We start from the raw sequence: 18,621 nt of genomic DNA on the forward strand, positions 1-18,621 counted from the left end.
TGTTAAGGATGTATTAACTACAGCTTCCTTTTTCTTTGTATTTGCAAGCACAGAATGCATCATTCTCCCCAAAAGTAACTATAGTCAGAACCTGTAAGGTCACCTATTAAGTCTGTCTCTTTTAACACTTGATCTCCTGAGCTAGGAAGATGCAGTGGTTGAAGACTGACCAGATGTTAGAATCCCTGTCCCTGTCTGAGTAGTTGAAGATAGATCAGATGTTGTAACAAATCTTGCTGCAGAATATGGGGGTGATGATGGCTGGGGGAGATTAACTGATCTGCTCCCAAGCATGAGAATAACTGATGACATTGTAGGCCTAAGGGCAGGGTCATCCTGAACACACAATAATGCAATGTGTATCCATCTCGCAACATCGTGAATAGGACAGCCATCAGCAATGTTTGAATCTATCAACTCCAGTCCTCTGCCATCTTTCCATAGCTGCCATGCCTGCTCATGGGCATATGTAACAGGGTCTTAATTAGGGAAAGAAGCCTTAAGGATGGGTACAAGGAAACAGATAATAAAGAGAGGATGCATACATATGTTATAAGGCTTTGGCCACAGTCCTGGCGGTAGAATCCCCTGTTCTTTTTACCACTTAATATTTCTAGCATTAGGATTCCAAAGCTGTAAACATCAGACTTGTTTGAAAACAACCCTTCTAGTGCATATTCTGGTGCCATGTATTCACTGCAGAAGAAAGTAAAACACTAAATATAGGACATATAAAGTGGACTAACATGCAGTGAGCCAAAAAACACATGATTAGCACAAGATTTTCCTAGTAATCATTGATCTTTTGAATTTTGAATCTTTTTGCCCCATTTTCCATTTCAATTGAAAAATTGGTGAAACGTAATTAGAGGCATAACACAGATGACTTCATCTCAGCCTAACGATGCTTTGCAACAATAACTGCGTGAAGGAACAAGAATGGAAGTACTTACTATGTGCCAACAACTCTCTCAGTGTTGGCTTCGATTTGATTGCCTCCAAAAATTCTTGCTGTTCCAAAATCTGATATTTTAGGGTTCATACCATCATCTAGCAAAACATTGCTTGCTTTCAAATCCCTATGGATTATCTTAAGCCGAGAATCCTCATGCAGATACTGAAGGCCCCTCGCAGTTCCATTAATGATGTTTGAGCGTTTTTCCCAGTCTAGTACCTTGCATTTTTCTGGATCTGCTTTCCGGACAAGCATAAGAACAAAGTAATAGTCTAAGCTATGAGAAATGCTTGATCTAAATAAGTAGACAAATCTTATACCAGATACTCATCTTTCACATGCACTTATATGCACCACACTTTTAGCATATGCAGTTCACCTCGTGGATACTTAGCATAAAGAAAAACAAGAATCATCTAACAGTAGTTTGACATGTAAGAGAAAGAGAGAGACAAACCAAACAGAAAGGCATCCAAGCTGGTGTTAGCCATGTACTCGTAGACGAGAAGCTTTTCATTTTCCTCCAAGCAATATCCCAACAGCCTCACAAGATTTTTATGTTGAAGCTTAAAAATTAACTTCACTTCATTCTTGAACTCTTCAAGACCCTGTCTTGATTTCAACGAAAGCCTTTTAACTGCAATCTCCTTCCCGTTAGGCATTTTTCCCTGAAAGCATTTAAACTTTAGTCATCCAAAGAAATATATCCACACCAATTTCAATTGTGCACTTCTGTCAATGAATGAGAGTCTCATAACATTTTAATGTGCATATGAGCCTTTCTGCTGTTTCTAGACAGCAAATTATTTCAATAATTGACAATAAGGTTGGAGATCAAAGAACTACTTTTAACCTTGTAAACTGGGCCAAAACCACCTTCTCCAAGCTTATTTCCCCTGGAGAAGTTGTTTGTTGCAGACTGTATGGTGGCTAAATTGATGTGATGCAGCTCTCCGCTGTGATCCTCATCTGATAGATGAATACCTGCCTCCATCAAATCGGCACGCTTTGATCCTTGACAACTTCTTAACAAAATCACTTGACTTGTTCCCTCTTCTGAGTATTAAGTAGTAAATGTTTAAAATTTGGACTAAAAAATAAAGTAAAAGAAGCTGCAAGTAGGAAGGCCTCCTTGTATCTACCTTTCTGTCTTCTCTTCCTGACAAAGGATGAATAATACAAGAAAAAGAAACCCAGCAGAACTGATACAAAAACCCCTGCTAATGATGATACAACGATGATTATAGTCTTCTTTGTGCTTTTGCCTCCCTTACTATCTGCTGCTGATACATTGCACCAAATAATCATGTTGATTTACCAGACAAAATTACTACAATATTATTATTTTTTTTTATATATTCAGTCTGAACATTATCATAAAACAGGATAATCCTCTGCTTCCATAGAGGGAAAGAAAAAATTGCCTGGTGATGAAATAAGCCTGTTTTACTTACCTTCATTCTCAGGTGGTGGAGCTGATGGTTGCTCATAGAACTGGTACATCTCATACCTTATATAGCAACTTGGAGTTAAATTCGCCATCCTCTTTTCTCTATGCAGCAATTCTCTGTCTGGTCTAACAAGTCTCTCAAACAAGAAGAACATGCACTGACATTGAGATCTCTGCTGCACTGCACGAGACCATACCTACGGTCTGGTCCATTTCCCACTACCGTTTCCTTTGTTTCAAACATATTTTCTGTATATGGAGCGTGATCAACTAGAGAAAAAATCAAACCTTGGGCTCCAATATTTCCTTCATCAGGTGAAGTTTTATTCAGAGTATTCCACATTGACACCCCCGGAAGAAGCCGTACCAGGCCAAAAATGTTGATATTTGAATAGCGTAACATGCATTGATCATACCATATGATTGCACTTTTATCAGAAGGGCATCTTTGTGTGAGTGTTTGAGTAGCATTGCTTACACAATCCTGGCATACATCGCTAGAAACATCACCTCTGCAAAGGAAGAGACTGTAAATTCCATTCAAGCTATCATTATAAAAGCTGTGGTCGGAAGCTTTAGAGGATATAGAATCCAGGACATCTGTAAGGTTAGATTTATAACCAGCAGTGGCAGTATCATTATCTGGACCTAAACAATAGTGATAACTGTATGTTGGTGACTGGCAAATGATGAAGCTAGTAAGCCCGGAGATTGTGATCAAGAAGAAAAGAAAGGTTTTGGATCTGTAGAGGAGAGTCATGGTTTTTTCATGCTCCTGGGATTTAGCTAGCTATCGAGTTTGCCTTAAGAAAAATGGTGATTCAAAAATTTAGCTTGGATTAGGTAAAAACACGTCTCTTCGTGTCCAGCTTCCACGGTACCCTTTTGATTCTGTTCACCTTGATAATTAATAGTTTAGTACTATGCATAAATCAATGATGTCACCGCAGCTGACCTTACTTGCCTGGTGGTTTTCAAAGAAAGTTGAGAATTAGTCATTTTCTAAGGCCTGCAATGGAGATAACTTCTTCCTACGGCTACTCTGCAATGTCCGACACCAGGTAATCTCACATTTTGGAATGTTCCCACAGGAAGAATGCGTAAAATGCGCTGCTGTCCACAGAAGGTTTGGCAAAGTCATCTTGATGCATAGCTAAGACTTGGATGGTCAACTGATTTAACCCCCCAAATCATATTAGTTTACCATCTGAATTGACAACTAGGCTTGGGTCATCGAGCTTGGACAACTAGCGTGGGTTTTATTTTGACACCAAGGCCCTGCTTCATCCTCACCCCTCCCAGTTCCCACCCACGACCACCCCTACACTTTTAAACTGAAAAGGACAAAGACAAGAAATATGCACGATGGGTTGAATGAGTTTCTAGCATTTAAGGTTTAAAATGCAATTCTCATAATTCAAGTTTTTGGGTTGCATTAGGCATGTATTTTGCAACATTTTCAGCTTATTAGCCCTTTGTTAATAAATTCAAATCAAGGTTAGTCAGAATTTCGGAAAATTGGGAAGCCATTATTCATGTTGGTAAATCTTTGGTCATCAATTCTCCAGTTCCATTTTCCAACAAGAAGAAAATAAAAAGGAGTCCAGTCCCAACCAAAATCAAGGCAACAGCTAAATCTCAATTACTAAATACTTTTTCTTTTTTGAAAAGTGAATTTTATTAGTCATACACCGGTATATCATTGTTAGTCTCAATTATTAATACTTTTTGTTGCATTCATCAGCAATGTCAACTTATTTTTAAATTAATTGCATCGATTAATATTTTGATAATAAATTTGTACTCTGAAAATGTTGAATACTTATGTGTCTCTCTCATGCAAGGCTTCCCTTTGCTCTGTCTTATTCTGCCTTGGGTCTGCTGTATAATTGATAGGTTTTGTGTAAAAGTTAGGAGAAAATTGCTGGGTGGTGGTTAAACTTGGATCATTACAAATAGTATCAGAGCTTTCGTCAGTTCTAAGTGAGTTTTTACATTGTTCTGGTGTGAGATTTTAGCCTTATAAATGATTTGTGGTCTTGATGAGGATATCAAAAAATTGAGTGGGTGAGGTTGTGAACCCCGTATCTCACTTTTAATGTGAATGTGATTGTTAAAATTTATATAACAATTTAAATCTATTACTATCATTTAAGTTTTTGAGGATCATATGAGCCGGTCCTTGGACTTGAGTTCGAAAGAGGGATGTTGCTTTTATATGCAGGGTCTTCATATCAAAACAAGGTTTCTTGATGAGGGAGAGTTCAGAAAAAATTGATTTCTTTAATTTTCTTTAGATTCTACACAAAAAGAGAAAAGAAATGGATAAATTTTACCCAAAAAAAATTACAATGAGGTTACACATGTTGGGTAGTGATTATCATAAGCAACATCAGTACCCTTTTTTATGCCAATAAGTAAAAACTATAAGTTTGAGATTTCCACCCAGACTTTCACCCCACTTCTTGGTGAGATATACAGCTACATCCTGAACTGGTACATAATACTTTATAGCAATTAAATTCAAGATAATGAACTTACAATTTCCAAGCACTATCTAGGAGATAGTTCAGTAATCGAAACCTCGTTCTGGGATACTGGGAGTAATTCGTTCTTGGATTGGTTGGACTCTGACGGCCATGAATTAGTTCCCAAAGAAGATGACCTGTCGGATTCGATATTGTTGCTCTGCAGAGCAAATGCTGGTTGTGACGGCACCGCGAGGGTGGTGGAGAAGCTATTGAGCATGAAAACAACCGAAGCCATGGTTGGTCTGCCAGCTACGTTTTCTTGAACACATAGTAGCCCGATGTGGATGCATCTCATCATCTCATCTCTGGAACCATCACTCAAAGTGGGATCGATGAGATTCAATGCTGTCCCTTCTCTCCAATTTCTCCATGCCTGCAAGAAATTATTAATTTCCACTTATAATAACGTTTTATTTGCATTATGTTAGAGCTTAGCAAGAGTGAAGCAAATACATGACTTTAGTCTTCAGAGTCATACTTACAAAGTTCAGTAGGTACTCCTCAGTCTCTTCGTAACGGAAGCGATTACTTTTTTGACCACTGATGATTTCTAAAAGTAGTACACCAAAGCTGAAGACATCTGACTTCACTGAGAATTGCCCATTAATAACATACTCTGGAGCCATATATCCACTGCATATTAACATTTCTTGTATCATTCTCAACTTAACAAGTGAAGAAAGCCTCTTGATTATAATATCTAATCTTTCTATGAAAATAGAATATTACTATGCTATTTCTACGGCATAAAATACTAGATTAATCTATGCATACAAGAAACAATTCAAAGCTCTCACTAGGACATGTTGATACTTACTAGGTTCCCACAATTCTGCTAGTATTGGCTTGTGATTCATCTTGTCCAAACAACCTTGCCATCCCAAAATCTGCAATTTTAGGAATCATGTCTGTATCTAACAAAATATTACTTGCTTTAAGATCACGATGAATTATCCGAAGTCTTGAATCTTCATGAAGGTAAAGGAGTCCACGCGCAATGCCTGCTATGATTTTGTAACGTGTTTCCCAATCCAATTGTGCACGCTTGATTGGATCTATATTTTCACAAAACCTTTTATATCAGTCATTAATGGAGTAGGAACAAATTCTAGAATTATAGTTTTTTTCTTGGGTATTATGATCAGTTTAAAAATATGTCCCCGTTCATGGCTATGCAGCTAAAAAACATAATAACCAAAGTATTCAAGTCTCTGAAAACAGGAAACCTGAAGGGAGTTATTATGAATGCAATCCGTAAGTGAAATTGAAACTGTACCGAATATGAAATGATCAAGGCTTCGGTTAGGCACAAACTCATAGATGAGAAGCCTTTCTTGCCCTTCCAAGCAGAAACCAAGGAGCCTAACTAAATTGCGGTGTTGAAGCTTGGCCACTAACAGGACCTCGTTCTTAAATTCTAAGTCTCCTTGTTCAGAACCCCTAGATAATCTTTTCACAGCAATCTTTTGTCCATTTGGAAGCTGACCCTAAAAGATAGTAGAACGTACCATAAGTGACTTTTAATGAATTTAGAGCCCGAACCTTAAAAATTTAGGCTGGAATTTGATGATCAATTGAGATAAATTATACTGATATTCTGGTCTGATAGAAGTGCTGATCTTTACCTTGTAAACAGCTCCAAATCCTCCTTGTCCAAGCTTATTTGCATCAGAAAAGTTATTAGTTGCATCCAGAACAGTTGCAAAGTCGAATTGCAAGGACTCAGCCCCAGTAATCTGAACATCCGCAGCTGCAAAAAAGGCGAAAGGTTTACTCAGGCAGACATAATAATTGGCATTTTGTATGCATTTCAAAGACATTCTACTGCCACAATGCAAACTTATTCCCCGATGATAGAGTAACTTCTGCTTGTTTATCGTACAGTTTCCTCAGCAATTGGTCTATGACCATAGTGCTATGCTCACCAATATGTTGTTTTTCAGCAGGTGAAGTAAGATCATTCTATTTTAGCGAATAATGTCAAATTTAATGTCATGACTAGCGCAATCTATTTGCTTACTTTCAACTTTCTCGAATGGCTTTCTTCGTCTTGAAAAGATGCATATGGAGACGATAATTAGTATCAGAAAGCTCACAACTGATGCAATAACAATGATGACAGTTCGAGTAGTGTTATTGCCCTTCCCTGCAAAACACAAAATTAAACTTAGAACTTAAACTAACATATTATATATAAATAAACTCAAAAGACAACCCCCAAGTCCAAGATCCCTTGGAATCTGTAGTCTCATGGGTTTTCGTGCTTTGCTCTTGGAAAATCTTATTTTGTCATTTAAGCCAAGAGACTGAATCAATATTTGATTTTTTTTTTGTTTTTATTGTATATCTTAAAAGGAATAAAGATTTGACTGCAGATTTTCGTTATACTTGATTGTTTGATTGAGAAGGTTAAAGAGAGGCCTTAACAAAAATCATGGAAAATGTCATCCTTTAGAAATTTCAAAGTCATTGCCTACATCAGCCTTGACTAAGGCCTCTCTTTGACTATTCCCCTGTTCTTTTCTTCTTTGTTGCACAGCTTTTAACTCTATGTTTGGAAAATCAATAACAATAGAATTTTATTGTCTTACAAATATTATCATCATGTTTGGATAACATCAAATCATGGAATTGAACTGAACTTTGTAAAATTTAATGGAAATTCACCTATTAAACACCCAAAGGTGCCAAAAAATCCTTTATGAAATAATTAAAAAAAAAGTAATCATTACATATCAATCTGATTTATATGTTCAAAGATCTTACTGTTCTTAATATTGATTATAAATGAAAAAGAAATATATGTTTTAGCAAAAAGGCAATAGATTCTTTACCTCCTCTTGGCGTCGGAGGAGAAGTTGGACCAGGTGGTGTTGGAGATGGTGGCGATGACGGTAGAGGAACTAAAGTCTGATTATAAAAGGGGTCAGACTCATACCTCAAGATACAAGTAGGTCTAAGAACCCTGCATCCTATCCTTCCGTAGCAACAGTTTAAAAACTCTTGCTTTCCGTGATTTAGACAAGCAGTGCAATTTTGCTCGTCCATATCAGGAGTACACTGCACCGCAGCGTATACCTTTTGCAAGTTACCAGCCGATGCATTACCAGCTGCATACTTGCGAAGAGGACCCCCGGCTGCGGCTATGCTGCTTAGATTATTCAAGAGTTCACTTAATCCATTATTGAACTGCTCAGGGTTCGATGCATTCCTTTCGTTGTAGGCACAAGTACGGGGCTCGTTTTCCAGTTGTCCAAAGATGTCTCGGTTGGCGTACCTCACCAAGCAAAACTCATACCATGCGGTGGCCTCCTTGTACCATGGGCAGCGCTGCAGGAGCACTGTTGCGGTGTGGTTAAGGCAACTGTTGCATTCATCTTGGGTTCTGTCCCCCGAGCATAGTGCGATTGCGTTGACCTTGTCAGGGCTTTCACCTGCAGACAGATTAAAGAACCCGTAATTGAATTCTGTAAGAGAGGAAAGTTGGGAGACGATGCCATTGAGGTTGGCCTGGTAGGTGCTGTTTGCAGTGTAGTTGCCTTTGTCCTCAACGTGTCGACACTCAAAATAAGGATCAGATTCATCTGCAAGGGCGAGAGCAGCAAGGGATACGATGACTGAACAATAAAACAGTAGACGTCCTGAACACCCCATCGCCAGCGTCTCTCCTTGCCCTTCACCAGTTTTGGTGCAGGAAGCCATGTGGGCATACGTCTTTTTATGGTATAACTTTTGGCCCGACGCCTGCAACAAACGACATGCCAGTCACTATCACCATAACTTGTGTTTAGCGCTGAAGACTCGAGACATCTTTGACGGATGTGACAGATAAAATTAAAATAATAGGTCTTGTAATCATATTCTTGTAATAAAAGGAATCAAAATTGTTTATTCAATCATATCTATTATAAAAAAAATTATTTATATATTTACAAACATTATATATATATATAATCAAATGTGAAATATTAAAGTTCTCAATTACTTTGACAACGTAATCAACAAGAAACCTTTTTCATACTTTTGTTGATTTTTTTATTAAAATTTTAACTTCTTTGATAACGTAATCAACAAAAAAATCATTTCGTACTTTTGGTGTTCTTTCTGTCTCGATGCTTTGTTGAGGACTAACAGAATTCTCAAGAAGGATTATCGTTCCCCTTTTCCCACAGTTGCTTTAATCATTGGGTTTTTTTCCATAGATATTTTAGACCTGCAACCATAGCAGCCAAAATTGAATGGGTCTTGAGTTGATCAAAGCAATTCAACAGGTCAATCTTGACCTGTATGGCCCCCACAAGATGAGGTTCAGAATTTCCTTCTTTTAGATTTCGTGTCTGATTTGATTTTTTTTATAATTTTATATTAAATATATTTAATAAAACTTTTATATTAAGATTTAAAATTTAAAAATTTTGGATTGATAATATAAAACTAAGCATATGTTATAAAATTATGAAAAAAAATTATCAAACCGAATACTAAGAAATGTTACTTCAATGAAATATTTACTTTTGAAATGAGACTTAATGAGTCTTTTAATTTTGTGTACTTTTTTCATTTCTAATTAAAACAAATGATATGTATAATTTTTTTTTATGAAATTAAATTGGAGGTAAATTTTTTATAAAAGCGTGTGATTTACAATTAAATCAAGCAGAGCATAGTGCATATCCGTTGGCATGAAAGAACCCCAAAATTCAACAATTGGAAGTCTTTATGTGTACTTAAAATCTCTGTTTAAAGTCTCGCCTAATGCTACCACTTGAGACAAGTCTAAGTTTTTATATATGGTTAAATCACCCTAGTTAACTAGAAGGAAAACATTGGGTTATCAACTAAAGTGAACAAGTGACAACTTCAACAAAAAAGTTGTAAAATTTAAGATAATTCTAAAGCCTTTATATATGCTTAAAGCCTCTGTTAAAACAATAGAGGGATTGTTTCACTTTTGGATTGCTTGGACTCTAAGACACGGGAATAATATTTTGATGGGGATGACATGTCAGATCAATGTTGCTGGTGCATTAAGGGCAGTGCGAGGGAGATTGAGAAGCTATTAAGCATCAGAACAACTGTAGCCATGGTTGGCCTATCAGCTACGTTTTCTCGAACACATAATAATCCAATGTGAATGCATCTCATCATTTCATTTCTCCAACCATCCCTCAAAGTTGGGTCAATGAGATTCAACGCTGTCCCTTCCCTCCAATTTTTCCAAGCCTGCAAGAAATTATCAATATGCATATGGAAAAGTAAAATAAGAATCTTTGAAGCTTTCATGATTTTGCTATGCTTAAGGGTACAACTTTTTAGCAAAATAGAATCAAGTATGAATTTAGATAAGCATACTCACACAACTCACTAGGTCCTCCACACTTTTTCCACTATAAAAGTAATTATTTTTCTGATCAATTATAATTTTTAAAATTGAATACGTCTAACTTAACTGAGCATTGCTAATCCATTACATATTATGGTGTCCTATATTTACTGCATATGAACATTTCTTATGTCATTCTTATGATCCAACGTTTTCTTATTCATAGAATGGAAGCTAAGTCTTTGTTTGGTGGTTCATGCTATTTCTGAAATATATAGTATTGGAATTTATGTATAAAACAAACAATTCAAAAGGTTAATTGAATATTTTGATACTTACTAGGTTCCTACGATTCTGTTAGTATTGCCTTGTTTTTCATCACATACAAACAACCTTACCATTTTATAATCTACAATTTTAAGAGTCATCTCTGCATCAAACAAAAAGTTGCTTGTTTTAAGATTATGGTAAATTATTCTCAATGGAAAATCTTCATGAAAGTAAAGGAGCCCATGAGCAATGCCTTCCATGATTTTGTAATGCCTTTTTGAATTTAACTGTACGTGTTTGACTTGATCTATAGTATATATCTTAACACAAGTTGTACATACAAATTTCTCCTAGAATATTTCTTGACTTGAAAATTATGAGACAAATACAAACATTTGATATGAGTTATAATTTCTGAAAATTCCTCTGATTAATTTCTTCACTTCGTCTTCAAGAGTTACGAACTCGGACTTAGTTTTGATCACAAACTTTGCTTGATCTTCACTTCAAGGTCTGCACAACTTAATCTTGATCATGAACACTTGATATTTTCGCTTTAAGGGTCTTCACGACTTGATCTTGAAAACAAACACTTTATCTTGATATCTTGATTATGAACACTTCATATCTTCGCTTCAAGAGTCTTCGACTTAATCTTGATCACGAACACTTGATATCTTCTCTTGAAGGGTCTTCACGACTTGATCTTGATTACGAACTTCGCTTGATATCTTGATCACGAAGTTCGTGGACTTGTTGCCACTTGATCTTGATTACGAACACTTGATATCTTTGCTTCAAAAGTCTTCACGACTTGATCTTGATCACGAACACTTTATCTTTATATCTTGATTATGAACACTTCATATCTTCACTTCAAGTCTTCACGACTTAATCTTGATCACGAACACTTGATATCTTCGCTTTAAGGGTCTTCACGGCTTGATCTTGATCACGACTTAATCTTGATCATGAACACTTGATATCTTCACTTTAAGGGTCTTCACAACTTCATCTTGATCATGAACTTCACTTGATATCTTAATCTTGATCACGAATTTCGCTTGATATCTTGATCTTGATCACGAACACTTTATCTTGATCACAAACTTCGCTTGGTATCTTAATCACGAACTCCGTTGACTCGTTGCCGCTTGATCTTGATCACGAATACTTGATATCTTCGCTTTAAGGGTCTTCACGACTTGATCACGAACACTTTATCTTGATATCTTGATTACGAACACTTTATATCTTTACTTCAATGGTCTTCATTGCTTAGTCTGGATCAGGAACACTTGATATCTTCGATTTAAGGGTCTTCATGACTTGATCTTGATCACGAACTTCGCTTGATATCTTGATCTTGATCACGAACTTCGCTTGATATCTTGATCTTGATCATAAACTTCGCTTGATATACGAACACTTTATCTTGATCACAAACTTCGTTGTCGCTTGATCTTAATCACAAACTTCATTGCTGCTTGATCTTGATCACGAAGTGCTTGATCTTGATCATGATCATGAACTTCGTTACTGTTTGATCTTGATCACAAACTTTGCTGCTACTTGATTTTCATTTTAAAAATCTTCTACTCTTCTTTATATCTGAAATGTTCTCAATCTTCGAATGCTTGTCAATCTTCGAATGCTTTTGAATGAATCAAAATGACTTAGAAGAGCCCACTATTTATAATGCTAGGTGGGAGACTTTAATGAGAATTTAATCTCTTTGAATTATCTCTAAATTATTTTAATTTATTTAGAGATAAATTATGGTGACTCATTGAAAGTCTTTAGATTGGCCAAACTTTGAGTCCTTGAATTTTGATTGGTCGAAATTAAGTGTTTTCTCTAAATTATCTTAATTTATTTAGAGATAAATTAAACAATCCAATTTGATTTTTATCTCTAAATTAATATAATTATTAGAGATAAATTAAATGACCAATAATTTAATTTTGATTGGTAAAAAATATGAATATTATCTCTAAATTATCTTGATTTATTTCGAGACAAAATTATATGAGCAATAATTAAATTTTAATTGGTCAAAAATATGAATATTATCTTTAAATTACCTTGATTTATTTAGAGATAAATTGAATGACCAATAATTAAGTTTTGAGTGGTCCAATTTAAATATTATCTTCAAATTATTTCAGGAGATAAATATATGACCCATAAGTAAATTGGTTCAACTATGTGTCTTTGAAATAAGCCAACTAATAAATTAATTATTTTATAATTAATTACATGATTATGACATCATCAAGTTTCAGATTAACAATTATGATTTTAACTTTGATTGAGAAAGTCAAAGAGAGGCCTTAACAAAGGCGTCTCTTTGACTATTCTCCTGTTATTAGAAGCTGTAGGATCTATTTAAGGAAGTATGATTTATTAGCTACATTAAAGAATAGAGTACTAGCAGTGCACATGTAATTTAATTATAGGCTTGGATTGTAGTTTTACTAGTTACTATTACTATAGTACTGTAATTAGTTAAAACTAGTAAAAGTTAGTTGTTAGTTGTTTTCAGAGTTAGTTAGAGTTGGTTAGCTGTTAGTATAAATACATCTTGTACTGATCGATTCAGAGTAGTGAAAAATCATTTTTCCTCTCAATTGTCTCTCGAAAGCTCTCTCTCTCTTTCAACTTGTATGACATTTTTGCTGATTTTATCATGGTATCAGAGCATCTGGTTAGGGATTTCGAACCTCTCATTATTTCGAAGATCTTGTTAACTTGTTTTTGATTTTCAGTAGATCTAGCATTGATTCTTGATGAAATTTGTCTGTTAAATCTTGCTGATCATTCTTGAAATTTTTGAGTTCATGATGGAAGAAAATATAGTTGTCAGACTTGTTATTTCTCCAGTTCAAGATCCATAATCACCTTTTTTTTTACACCATTTTGATCATCCTAGATCAGTTGTCATTACCCCTAAACTGAGCACAACAAACTATGTTTCATGGAGTAGATCGTTTCTTTTAGCAATTTTGATATGGAACAAGTTAGGGTTCCTGAATGGAAGTATTGTTAAACTAGCTATAACAGATTCATTATTTGATTAATGGACAAGGTGCAACAATTTAATTGTAGCTTGGTTATTAGAGTCAGTAACTCTTCCTGTGGCTTTTATTGTGTTCTACATGGACTCTGTTGCAGAAATTTGAAGTACTCTAAGGTAAAACTTCTCATAACCTGGTGACATAAGGGTATGTAACCTGCAATTTACTTTGGAAAATGTGTCTCAAGGAACAATATCAGTAGATGCATATTTCATTAAATTAAAGGAGATTCGGAAGAGATGAGGAACTACAGACCACTGCCACAATGTGAATATGGAAAATGCAATCCTAATTGCTTTAAATGTATTTAAATCAATACTAAAAGGATATGGTATTTAGGTTTCTAAATGGTTTGAATGACTCTTACTCTGCTACAAGGTCACAAATAATTTTACTGGATCCTATTCCTCCTTTGGATAAGGTATATAGTATGGTGTTGAGAGAAGAAGCATAAAGAAATCTACTAATACAAGGTCAACCAGTGTTAGACTCCTCCGCTATGGCTGTTGCAATAGATGACAAGAAAAGGTTCAAGAAAGATGTCATTTGTTCTCATTGCAATAAGAAAGGTCATTTAAAAGAAAAATGTTATCGGTTGATAGGCTTTCCTAAAGATTTCAAGTTCAATAAAGTAAGAAATGCATACAAAAGAGACAAGGCAATAAATAATGCTGCACTTATTGAGGGGAAACAATCTACCATTGAGGGAAAACAGCCTGCACAAGATGATAAGGTTGCTGAAAATAGCTCCATGTTCCAGATGTCACTCATTAAGCAACATGTTAGCAAGTTGATGAATCTCTTAAATGAAAGTGGCATTAACATTGATGATGGTAAGGAAAATTCTATTGCCACTCAACATGGCAAACATTCTCTAGTCAATTCTGCATTTGCAGGTATCATTTCTGATATCACTTGTTTCAGTAATTCTAATAATCTTCCTTCCAAATATCGAAATGTGAATGCTTTCATGATTGAATATAATCATTGGATAGTAGATACAAGGGTAACAAATTATATTTCTTATACTTTGAACAATTTTGTTTCTGCTAAGCTTGTGTTTAATTGTTTTGTGCAACTTCCAAATAAGGCTAGAGCTTCAGTTTCTCACATTGGGATTGTCAAACTTACCTCATCTCTCACCATGAATAATGTCTTATGTGTACCTAGCTTGAAGTTTAATCTTCTTTCTGTGAGCAAGCTTACTAGTTCAAAAACAAATTGTGTTTGGTTTACTGATGAAATATATGTTGTCCAGGACTTGAATTCATGCAAGGTGACTGGGGTAGCTAAAGTCACTGCAGGTTTATACTTCATGCAAGTGAATGAGGATGAGCAAGATCTATCCAAGTATAGTTTCAATAAAATCATTGATTTTGTCAATGTAACTTCAGTTTTGAGTAGCATAGTTACACCTTCCAACTTTGATTTGTGACATTTTAGATTAGGTCATGCATCTTCAGAAAGAATAAATGTAATTCATGACCATTGTTCAAAAGTTCAAGGTTTAAAAATTTGATTTGTGAAGTTTGCCCTATGGACAAACAAAGAAAAACTCCATTTCCTGTTAATGTGCAAACCACTGTTAATCCATTTCAAATTGTACATGCTGATATATGGGTTCCTTATGAGATACCTATTGTTTCTAATCAAAGGTATTTTCTTACTTTTGTGGATGATTTTACACGTTTCACATGGGTGTTTTTGATGAAATGCAAATCGGATGTTTCAACCATTATCTCTAACTTTCATAATTTTGTCAAAACTCAGTTTAATACTTGTATAAAAGTTTTGAGGACAGATAATGATAAAGAGTTTGATCTTATTGAATTCTATTCCAAGATAGGTATTGTTCATTATCTCACATGTGTTGAAACTCCTTGGCAAAATGGTAAGGTGGAAAGGAAGCATAAACATATTTTAGTAGTGGCTAGAGCCTTACTACATCGGTCTCATGTTCCACTTCAATTTTGGGGTCATGCTGTCCTTACTGCCATTCATATTATCAATAGAATGCCAAGCAAAATTCTCAATAATTTTACTTCATATGAGCTTCTTTATAGGAAACCTCTATCTTATGCTCATCTTCAAGTGTTTGGCAGCTTATGTTTTGTTTCTACTCTTAGCCAACATAGAAAGAAATTTGATCCAAGGGCTAGTAAATGCATATTTTTAGGTTATCCTAATGGTGTCAAAAGTTATAAGGTGTATGATCTTCTTGCCAACAAGATTCTAATATCCAGGAATGTAGTCTTTCATGAACATGTATTTCCATTTCAATCATTGGGGACCAATTCCTATGATCATGCATTTTATCAGACACCTCATGTGCATGACACAAATTTTGATTTTTTGGATGTTTACCAACTTCATTTCCATCTTCCACATTTCAATTTGCTTTTACACCTTCATTACAATCTCCTACATCCTTGGATAACACAAGAACATCAAATTCAGTTGATTCTGTTGAAAATTCTAATGACCAGTCTATTTTCAGCAAAACTGTTGACGCTGCAGTTGACTTTTCTGATTCGACCTTTGATGACAATACTTCCAATCCTATTGCATCTATCCAACCTAGAAGAAGTGACAGACATAGAAAACTACCTAAGTATCTTGAAGTTTATGCTGTTGATATTCCTAGTTCTTCAAAGTCATTTCTCATCTAATTGCTCATTTCTTATCTACTACTCAATTATCCCGTGCACATAAGGCTTTTACTGCTTCATTATTACATAGTCATGAACCTAGTACTTATCATCAAGCTGTTAAACATGCTTATTGGAGAGAGGCTATGGCTGTTAAACTAGCAACTTTAGAGGATAATGGCACATAAAACATAGTTCCTCTACCTACTAATTCTCATGCCATTAGTTGTAAATGGATTTATAAGGTCAAAATGAATGCAGAAAGTACTATAGAAAGGTTTAGGGCTTGCTTGGTTGCCAAAGGTTACAGTCAAGTTGAGGGTTTTGATTATCAAGAGACATTTAGTCCTGTTGCAAGGCAATCTACTGTCCGAGTGTTTCTAGCATTAGCAACTAAAAAAAAATGGTGTTTAACTCAGCTAGATATCAACAATGATTTCCTTAATAGGGATATTGATGAAGAAGTGCATATGTCTTTGCCATAGTGTTTTCAAGTCCAGGGGGAGTATCCACCTGATACTAAGCTTGTGTGCAGACTGCATAGGTTTTTATATGGCTTAAAACAGGCTTCAAGACAGTAGAATGAAAAGTTTACAATAGCATTGGTACAGTATGGTTTCAAACAATCTTTATCAGATTACTCATTGTTTACCATGAGTACAGAAACTAGTGAATTCATAGCCCTTCTCATTTATGTTGATGACATAGTCATTGGCACAAACTCTCCTCAGTTATCAAACAATGTTAAAGAATATCTAAGTACTCACTTCAAATTGAAGGACCTTGGAGAAGTTAAATATTTCCTAGGATTGGAAGTAACCAGATCAACAGAAGGCTTTTCTATTTGTCAAAGGAAATATGTCTTAGATATACTGGATGAGCATGGTTTTTTGGAAGCAAAGCCAGTATCAACACTAATAAATTATAACCATAAACTTGAAAAGGCAATAGATGAAGAATAATTAACCAATGCTGTTGTTTATCGTCAACTCATTGGAAAACTATAATACTTAACCTTCACAAGGCCAGATATATCCTATGCTGTTCAAACGCTTTCTCAGTTTATGGATAAGCCAAGCACATTCATCTCATGGTAGCCTATATAATACTAAAGTACTTAAAAGGTTCACTAGGACAAGGAATTCTTTTGAAATCAAAATCTAATTTGCAACTGACTGTATATTCAGATAGTGGTTGGGCTGGTTGTCCAAATGCACGAAGATCAATAATCAAATTCTATGTTTTTATTGGTGAATCACTAGTAAGCTGGAAGTCTAAGAAGCAATCAGTTGTTGTTAGGAGTTCTGCATAAGCAAAGTACTGTTCTATGGCTGCAGCTTGCTGTGAAGTAATGTGTTTGAAATCTCTACTTTCTGATTTTGGCATTGAACATTCTACATCCATAAAGCTCTACACAGACAGTCAATCAGCTATTCACATATGTTAAAATCCAGTTTTACATAAGCGAACAAAACATATTGAGATGGATGTTCATTTCATTCGTGATAAAGTGAAATCTAGATTGATCAGCCCCATTCATGTCTCGACAACATTACAGGTTGCAGATATATTCACAAAGGCTTTACAGCCAAAGGTTTTCCAAAGACTTCTTAACAAGATGAATGTGCATAATATGCATAATTCATCTTGAGGGGGAGTATTAGAAGCTGCAGGATCTATTTAAGGAAGTATGAGTTACTGGCTGCATTGAAGAACAAAGTACTAGCAGTGCACATGTAATTAAATTATAGGCTTGGATTGTAGTTGTACTAGTTACTGTTACGATAGTACTGTAATTAGTTAAAGCTAGTAAAAGTTAGTTGTTAGTTGTTTTCAGAGTTAGTTAGAGTTGGTTAGCTGTAAGTATAAATACATCTTGTACTAACTGATTCAGAGTAGTGAAAAATCATTTTTCCTCTCAACTGTCTCGTGAAGCACTCTCTCTCTCTTTCTCTCTCTCTCTCTCTCTCAACTTGTATGACATTTCTGTTAATTTTATCACCTGTCACTATCGTTTTTTCTCTTCCTTGTTGCATGGCTTTTAACTCTATGTTTGGAAAATCAATTACAATAGAATTTTATTCTCTTGCAAATATTGTCATCATGTTTGGAAAACATCAAATAATTAACAGCTATAAAATCATGGAATTGAAATGAACTTTGTAAGATTTTATGGAAACTCATTTATTAAACACGCAAAGAAGTAAAAAAATCTTTTATGAAATAAAAAAATATATAATCGTTATATATTAATCTGATTTGTATGCTCAAGATCTCACCGTTCTTTGAAGAAGTTTTAAAGAAATTTATTTCCGGAAAAAAAATGATACACTTGAAGAACAGGGAAAAAATGATAGAAAAGCTGTA

At 35.0% G+C, this 18,621-nt stretch overlaps 2 protein-coding genes across 2 annotated transcripts; both read right to left on the reverse strand.

The window, feature by feature from the left end:
* Positions 51-8,653, reverse strand: LOC18597047 (cysteine-rich receptor-like protein kinase 10). Its single transcript, XM_018122867.1, has 14 exons — positions 7,771-8,653; positions 6,957-7,082; positions 6,562-6,686; positions 6,213-6,423; positions 5,754-5,991; positions 5,419-5,569; positions 4,960-5,309; positions 2,694-3,070; positions 2,410-2,586; positions 1,809-2,020; positions 1,413-1,623; positions 954-1,191; positions 546-696; positions 51-453 (listed from the first exon to the last, which is right to left on the reverse strand). Exons 1-14 carry the CDS (start codon positions 8,636-8,638, stop codon positions 142-144), a joined length of 3,747 nt encoding a protein of 1,248 aa, XP_017978356.1. The 5' UTR covers positions 8,639-8,653; the 3' UTR covers positions 51-141.
* Positions 2,480-3,185, reverse strand: LOC18597046 (cysteine-rich repeat secretory protein 38). The gene has a single exon (XM_018122905.1). The coding sequence runs from the start codon at positions 3,163-3,165 to the stop codon at positions 2,485-2,487; it is 681 nt and encodes a 226-aa protein (XP_017978394.1). The 5' UTR covers positions 3,166-3,185; the 3' UTR covers positions 2,480-2,484.

Source organism: Theobroma cacao, chromosome 6 (assembly GCF_000208745.1).
Source record: "Theobroma cacao cultivar B97-61/B2 chromosome 6, Criollo_cocoa_genome_V2, whole genome shotgun sequence".
Taxonomy (NCBI): domain Eukaryota; kingdom Viridiplantae; phylum Streptophyta; class Magnoliopsida; order Malvales; family Malvaceae; genus Theobroma; species Theobroma cacao.